The sequence below is a fragment of the Lygodium microphyllum genome, chromosome 14, assembly GCF_053477565.2.
Source record: "Lygodium microphyllum isolate KBCC chromosome 14, Lygodium_microphyllum_v1.1.10, whole genome shotgun sequence".
In the NCBI taxonomy this organism is placed as follows: Eukaryota; Viridiplantae; Streptophyta; class Polypodiopsida; order Schizaeales; family Lygodiaceae; genus Lygodium; species Lygodium microphyllum.
In genome coordinates, this window is record NC_141148.1 from 80,935,321 (window position 1) to 80,943,762 (window position 8,442).

At 40.5% G+C, this 8,442-nt stretch overlaps 1 protein-coding gene across 1 annotated transcript; it reads right to left on the bottom strand.

The window, feature by feature from the left end:
* Positions 1–1,521: 1,521 nt before the first annotated feature.
* LOC148025764 (4-coumarate--CoA ligase-like) lies at positions 1,522–7,069 on the bottom strand. Its single transcript, XM_087693001.1, has 6 exons — positions 5,418–7,069; positions 4,523–4,721; positions 3,452–3,597; positions 3,212–3,279; positions 2,483–2,585; positions 1,522–1,850 (listed from the first exon to the last, which is right to left on the bottom strand). Exons 1-6 carry the CDS (start codon positions 6,906–6,908, stop codon positions 1,731–1,733), a joined length of 2,127 nt encoding a protein of 708 aa, XP_087549127.1. The 5' UTR covers positions 6,909–7,069; the 3' UTR covers positions 1,522–1,730.
* Positions 7,070–8,442: the final 1,373 nt, after the last annotated feature.

The following is an 8,442-nucleotide window of genomic DNA, read 5'->3' on the forward strand; positions in this document are numbered from 1 at the left end:
TTGTATCGTTTGTGCTCTATAACACTTCTTGCTTTAGTCTAAGAGACATATTTGAACTTTAGAGACAATGACTACTAAATCACAAGGTTTTTTGTGACTCTTGGACTATAGGGAGACATAATGTTGTATAGCACAAGGATTATTGGGGCTCCTACACTACAAATATATGTAGTGCTACATGGTAAAAGAGGTGTTGTGGCTTCTAGATTATAGAGATAGAGCACAAGTGTTTTTATTGGCTTCTAGTCTATGAAGGGATAAAGTGCTATATAGATATGGATCTTCAACTATGGAGTGAGAAGTGCTATATCTATATGGATCTTCAACTATGGAGTGAGAAGTGCTTCTAGATTATAGAGATAGAGCACAAGTGTTTTTATTGGCTTCTAGTCTATGAAGGGATAAAGTGCTATATAGATATGGATCTTCAACTATGGAGTGAGAAGTGCTTCTAGATTATAGAGATAGAGCACAAGTGTTTTTATTGGCTTCTAGTCTATGAAGGGATAAAGTGCTATATAGATATGGATCTTCAACTATGGAGTGAGAAGTGCTATATCTATGGCTCTTGGAATTTAGTGGGATAAATGTCTATATAGCAAATGGTCCAATATGTTTCTTGGACTATGGAGAGATAAAGGGATATATAGCACAAGAGCTACTATAGCTATTGGACTATGGAGAGACACAATGCTATAGCATCAAGCGAACACAAGGGTTGTTATGGTCCTTGGCCACCATTGATCCACAGTGTTATACAGCACAAGGAATATTATGGCTCTTTAGTCCAACAGCTAAGACAATCATTGTGTTATATTGCAATGTATGTGTCTACAATCCATAGCTATATGTGATGTGAGTAGTAGTGGTGTTGAATATGAGTAAGCTAGTCCAAACCTACAACTCATCAAGGAAGTGTGTAGGGTCCTTAGTATACAACTAGCCTCCTCTCTCTCTCTCTCTCTCTCTCTCTCTCTCTCTCTCTCTCTCTCTCTCTCTCTCTCTCTCTCTCTCTCTCTCTCTCTCTCTCTCTCTCTCTCTCTCTCTCTCTCTCTCTCTCTCTCTCTCTCTCTCTCTCTCTCTCTCTCTCTCTCTCTCTCTCTCTCTCTCTCTCTCTCTCTCTCTCTCTCTCTCTCTCTCTCTTAGTGAGGACTTTGCAGAAATAGACTTACATATTTATGAATGGCCTCCCCAAACTAAATAATCAAAAGATTGTCTCCAACATGACTAGTTTTTTATGTAATTATTTTAATTCCCTTAGGCCCATTCCTAAACCTTGAAATCATTAGCATTACAATGTTGTATATAATTTAGTTGATGTTTTATTTAAGATTTAGAATTCTCTTATTTCATTTTGCATGTTAAGCATTAAAACAATGTTTATGTGCAAGCTCTTGTTTGAGTTTTTATCATGTAGTTAAATAAGTGGGATGTCTATAATTTGCAAGCAAGAATCTATACATGAGCTTCTAAAATATTGAAAAAATTTTGTGAGGATCTAAAGTGGTAGTTTCCAAAATATGCTTTAAGCTAATGTATATTAAGGAGATATATTTATCTCCACAAAAGTCTTCTTATTTACATTATGAGAGGATTGAGGTGTACATGACATTTTGCAACTAATCATGGCATTGTCTATACATGAGCCAAGTGCTTAAGAATTTGTAGCTAACACATGTTGAATGGTAATCAAAAGGAGCACTTAATGTGAAACGAAGGGAAAAGGGAAATCAGCTTTGTTGACTTTCCTCCAATCTTTTTCTCAAGTCTTTTCGAAGAATCTTGCCCGAGGGAGACTTTGGAATATGATCCACAAAGATGACACTATGAAGTTTTTTGTAGAATACAACCTAGTTTGATGTCAACGAAACAAATGGCTCGGTTAGAACATAAAATTGCATGTGCATGTATCTACTTGTGTGCATATATGTTGCTTGTACAATTGTGTGGCATGCATGCATGCATGTAAATATGTGCATAAACTTCACATCAACATCATTCTTGTATAATTTCTACTTGGATTCTTACTATTGGCTAAAGCATGATTTACCCATAATAAGCACATAGAACTAGTTTGATCTCACTTGATTTGAACAACTTCTATAACCATGAATAAAGTGTTACATAGTCCTTTTTGGAGTTGTGTAATAAACCTATGCACTACTAGATAACCTATATTTGAATATTTCATTTATAAATCATATCATATGTGTATGCATTAGTCTATAAATAGATGCACAATTTACCACAAGAGATATAGTTGATCCATATAAATGCATGTTTTAACTAGTGGTGAGAGTGAACACATATAACTATATGCACATAGAAATATGCATCCATAAAAAACCTCTAAATAGAGTGCAAAACAAAAGCATGCAAATCTTTCTTGAAACTAAAATCTAAGCATTCAAGCACTATATGCCTATATGACCAAATGAAAAGTAAGTTGTCACGTATGTTGTGCCAATTAATATTTCTTCACCTGTTTTGCAACAAATTCTTTCACTTCTTCTTCACTCAAGGAGGTCTCCACAACTGGGACCACGAAGGCAATAGGGACCTCCCCTGCTACATGATCTTTCTTACTACAAAAATTTTGAGAAAATAATAATTAGAGTTGGTAAAAAGTGAAAGATAAAGGACTAACATATTTTTCATTAAGAAGTGATGCTAATGACAAATCTTTGTCATGATGGCTAACAACGATGAGATCACCATGAAACCAATGTAAGCAATGCACAACTCACAATAGCACAATCTCACAAAAGTTATCAAATGCCCCACATTTTTGGCCTTGTAGGTAGGACCAAAGCCACCCAAGGAAAAGATTGTGACTCTTGGCATTAAAAAAGACACACAAGCTAAGGGTTCCAAAGCAAAAGGTTGTGACCTTGACTTTTTATATTCATTTATATTATCTTTCTCTTATCACTTTTGAGGCCAATTTTTTTTATAATCTAGTAATTAATTAAGAGTAATATATGTATGCCTTCGCATAATAATATGACGGTACTAATTTGATTGACACTTGTAAATGAATATTCGTGGAGAAAGGTTTATTTGTTTTTGTCATAGCTTGTTTTGATATTTATAGTGCCATCTCTTTGATATTATAATTTTTTTTCAAACAAGATTTTAAAAGCCCTAACTACCAAGACCATTGTTGAAGTTTTTAATTAGACTTTTTTTTTCTTTTTTTGGGAATACTTACGGTACACAAGCCGCATCTGCAATGCAAGGATGTGTAAGAAGGATGCCTTCCAATTCAGCAGGAGGAACCTAAAATAAATTGCCAAATATTTAAAAATATTAAATAATTAAACAAATACTTTAATAAGACAATTACATATGTGGGGGAAAAAAGTAAACTGTATTTGGAAGAGCCACGATACCCATTGGTTAATCATCATGACCCAACGAAGGATTTAATAAGGTTCAATGGACATGTTACCTGAAATCCTTTGAACTTAATTATCTCTTTGACTCTATCCACAATAAACACTTCCTCATCGTCATCAATCAAGCCAATATCTCCTGTGTGTAGAAACCCTTCTTTGTCAATGGTGTTGGCAGTGGCTTGGGCATCATTGATGTAACCTACACAAGCACAATTCTTATTATTGTATGTAAGAAAAGATACTAATCACTAAATACAAATAACATGCAAGCACATAAGGATGTATATTAGGCATATGCGTGCAACCTTGCATGTGTGTTTGTATGTATGTATGTATGTATGTATGTATGTATGTACATACCTATATGTATATGTTTGCATGCATGTACACGTGTCAATAAATGTGTATATGATGGTATGTATGTATGTGAGCGCACGTATGTATGCATGCAACGTATGCAAACCTCCGCATACATACAAGTGTATGTATGTATGTGAGTGTCTACCTACTTCATGTAACTAATTACGTAAGTTCTAGATGTGTATGCTTGTATGCATGTAGATTTGTAGGAATGTATGCATGTATGTATGCACACATGTATGTATGCAGAGCCACACATGCACATACATATATATGTGTGTTTGCCTATCTTCTGCATACATTCGTATGTATATTCACACATAGAATAGTCCTTGCAATGATGTTTGCCGTCACGAAGCATTTCATTCTAGAACACAAGCATGCATAGGCCAGCGGCGAGGCTCACAGACAGCCATGGATGTCAGATTACAGACAAAGGCATGGAGTATGATGAATCATTTCATTATAGAACACAAGCATATTGCATAGGCCACAGACATGGATGTCAGATTACAGGCAAAGGCATGGAGTGTGCCTGCATGCATGTTATGAATGAAGGTGCTGTTCCATGTGTGTCTCATTGGTAGCTAAAATTTTGATGTGCCAAACTGAGAGACCTGAACTTGAGACCAGCAGCTTAGGTGCATGCAGGGGCCTCAGAATTATAAATCAAAATGGGTCAAAAGAGGGATTATGCAGTAGGTATGCCCTCCATGGCCACCACAGAGAAGGATGGCAGCTGGTTAGAAGCAGAGTTTTCTTGCCTTTCATGATTTGGGGACCTTTGATGCAGATTTCTCCAGGTTTGTTGTGAGGGAGCGAGATACCGGTCTCGGGATCGACTATTTTCACAGCCGCATTGCGCACAACTGTTCCACAAGACCCTGCTTTAACAGGAAACGGATGCTTTGCAAATGCTAAGGACATGGCTAGCACAGGCCCTGCCTCAGTCATCCCATACCCCTGCACAGTGTAATAACAGTAAGCAAATTCAGGCATTGATCATATTAAGTCAAGCAAGAAGGGTTGGAAACTCTATTGCTGTGTCATCACCCCTCTAACTTGAGCTAAGCTCACTAAAAAATGAAGCACTTGACCTCAGATGCACAAAGCCTCTGCATGTGTTTTGGGATTCTATCCATGACAATGCATAATCACAATGTGATCCATTCTATGTCATGACTGCAACTGATCAAAAGACTGAAATTCAGTCTCCTTTCTGTGAGCACACATTTGGCATTGTCACTTCGCCTCGGATGCATGCCATTTCCTATGCCACATTATGGAAGTGAGATAGATTAGTGCATCTCTTGCCTCGGAATTATATTTTGTTCTCTCAAGCTGTATCTCTGAATAGACTTGCTTAGAACAGCTTATCAATATATGAATGATATATATAGATAAGCTGCAAGGCAAGCTCCAACTATGTCTACCAACAATATCTTCACTCAATCTAGGCTCTTGAGCATTCAAGAGAAAGATCAGCTCTGACAAGCAAGGTAGCTGGTAGAGTCTTATATAGATACCCCTCTTTTGCACATCATTATGATTACCTCAGCCCCATTCACACCCTACAAACTGGGCAAGGCATGCATGAAGAATATGTTTCTTCACACACAGCAGGGAAAGGCATCAAAATTGTTCATGTTAAGTACAGACCTGCCCAATGATTGCATGGGGGACTCTGGCCTTGAATGCATCTTCAAGATCTTTGCCAAGGGGGGCAGCCCCTGACATGAGCATTCTGATGCTGGAGAGGTCATATTTTTCCACCAAGGGGTGCTTGGACAGTGCCAGCACTATGGGAGGAACCAAGGGGGCCACAGTCACCTTATGCTTCTGGATGACTTCCAGCAAGGCGCCTATCTCAAACTTGGGCATGATGGCAATGGAGGCCCCCACCCTCAGAGAGCACAGCAGCACAGAATTGAGGGAGTAAATGTGAAACATGGGCAACACACAGAGGATGACATCATCAGACTTGAAGTAGAGGTTGGGATTCTCTCCATCCACCTGCTGGGCCACACTGGAAACCAGCCCCTTGTGGGTGAGCATGACGCCCTTGGGGAGGCCGGTGGTGCCGGAAGAGTAGGGGAGGGCGACAACGTCGTCAGGGTGGATGGGGGGAGGGTGGAAGGGGGGAGAATGGGAGGAAGGGTGAAGGAGGGAGGAGAAGGGGAGGAAGCGGAGGCCAGGGTGGTCAGGGGAGGGGTGGGAAGGGGGCTCATCAATGGTGAGGATGGTGAGGATGGGAGGGTGGTGGGGGGGATGGGAGAGGTGGGGGGGGTTGGGAGAGGCTGGAATGGTGGTGTCATGGAGGAGGCTGGTGGGGTGGGATGATGGAGGGGCAACAATGGTGTCATATTGAGGGGTGGGGGGTTGATGAGGATGGGATGTGGCAGCAATGGTGGCATGGACATTGTGATGGGGGGTGGGGGGTTGATGAGAATGGGATGTGGCAGCAATGCTGGCATGGACATTGTCACGGAAGCTGAAGGATTGGTGATGAGGATTGGATGTGGCAAGAATGGTGTTGTCATGGAGGCTAACGAAGGATGGATGATGAGAATTGATGGATGTGGCGACAACGTCTAAGAGCTTGTCAGTGTAGGCAGACTGGGTGATGATGAGTCTGGCCCTGGAGGCAGAGACCTGCTTGGCAATCTCGCCAGGGGTGTAGAAGGGGTTGCAGGTGGTGGTGACAGCGCCTCTGATGGAGGCCCCCAGGAAGGCCAGGACGAACTCGGGGCAGTTGGGCAGCAGGAGCATGACCACCTCACCCTGCCCAACCCCGAGCCGGGCCAGCCCGCTCGCCACCCGCCTCGACAGGGTCTCTACCTCGGCGTAAGTGTAGACGCGGCCCTGCGGGCCGATCAGGCAGGGCTTGTCTGCGTGTTCGCGGGCTGATCTCTGGAGACAGTACTCCGGGAGGGTGAGATGATCCGGAATGTAGATGTCCGGGAGCTTCGACCTGAATAGATAGTCAGGCCGATGATGATCGGGCTTCTGATCCTCCTCCTGCTGCTGCTGCTGCTTCAATGTCTGGTCTGGTCTGATGCTTTTATTAATGCCGGCGTTGTTCGGATCCTGCGGCAGGCTTGCTGCCAAGGCAGCCATGCTGAGGGGTGCGATCTCAGGGGACGGAGCCATTAACTCTGCGTCTGTGTGCGTGTGTATGAATGAATGAATGAATATATATAAATATATATATATATATATGAGAGAGAGAGAGAATGAGAGAGAGAGAGAGAGAGAGAGAGAGAGCTCCTCCAGGCTCCGGGATGAATGCTCGGGACGGAAATTATTTAGCTAGTGCGCATGCTTATGAGAGAGACGAGAGAGGCCCCGAGGTTGGTAAGACTTTGTGCTCTCGCTACCCGCACCACCCAAACCCCCCCACCCCCCCCCCAAAAAAACAGAAAAAGAACGAAAAAGAAAAAGAAAAAGTGTCCTCCCGCCCTCACGTGAACAACACGTCATCACGTGCCACATCCCAACGTCTAAAAAACATTTTTTTTTTTTTAACAAAAGTAACGAGAAGCGAAATTTCCCTACTTCTCTCGAAATTCTCAACATAAGGCGTAGATTGAAATTTCACATAATTCCTCAAAATAAGGTCTAGTGTGAATATTTTATTTATAATGTGGAGTTCTTGTTAATGTTCAAAAATTGATACACTTTAACTTATAGAAAATATTAGTGAACAGTATTTTGAGAAAAATTAAGCTTTTATAGCAGTTAAAATTCATTAATGTCAATGCACATGAGTCCACTCAACTAAAAGACTTCCTTCACGGTAGGCTCTTCAATGTTCCTTGAGTTCAAATTCGATTCTCAAGCAATGAAAGTGTCTTTAAGGATCTACCACATTAGAAAGAGTCTAATGTACATCCACATTTGATTTTATGTTACCATAGCCCCTTTTCATCCACATGATTTGCTTAGTCGTAGCGAACCTAGAATTGATTTTCAATTCCTAGGAAGACATGCAATGTTACATGATATCAAAACTTGACCACTCATACTAGTGTTGGGAGCTAGGTCACATTAATACAAATATGAGATTTGTATAATACAAAAAGTGTAAGTTTATTATACAGAAATCCTTAAAAATACGGGTATAATACATACATTAGCAAATACATGGATTACCGTGTTGGATTGAATAATAAAAAAGCGAGACAAAGAGGTACTACATCTATATGAGGAAGGATATGGATGTCAACCTTCTAATTTTGATTCTCTATGTGGATAACATATTGATTGCTAGGCATGAGACCTTTGATATAGAGGTCACAATATTGTGATGTGAATTATGTGGGACAGATATCAAAATATATTCTATTTATCTCAAAAAGAATAAACACTCGAAGGATATTGTGATGTGCATTATGTAAGACAGATATAAAAATATGTTGTATTTATCTCAAAAAGAATACATTCGAAGGTATTTGAAGTAATTTAATATGGAGAGGGGGAATGCAATTAGTGTTCCATTGTCTCCATATTTGAAACTTAACCAAGAGGACAACCCCAAGTCAAATGAGCAAAAGACTAAAATGGCCAAGGTCTCTTATGCATATGTAGTCAGTTGTTTGATGTATCCCATAGATATTACATATCCAAACATTGCCTATGTAATGAGAGTGGTTAGGAGATATCCTGGGGGGTCCACTAGGGTTTA

What these genes read in the sequence shown, in the direction of transcription:
- LOC148025764 (XM_087693001.1), bottom strand. Translation starts at nt 6,908, where the DNA reads ATGGCTCCGTCCCCTGAGATCGCACCCCTCAGCATGGCTGCCTTGGCA. An exon ending in CCCATGCAATCATTGGGCAG is followed by an intron (nt 4,722 to 5,417) that starts GTCTGTACTTAA and finishes TACACTGTGCAG; the next exon opens with GGGTATGGGATGACTGAGGC. An exon ending in GCAGATGCGGCTTGTGTACC is followed by an intron (nt 2,586 to 3,211) that starts GTAAGTATTCCC and finishes AAATTTTTGTAG; the next exon opens with TAAGAAAGATCATGTAGCAG.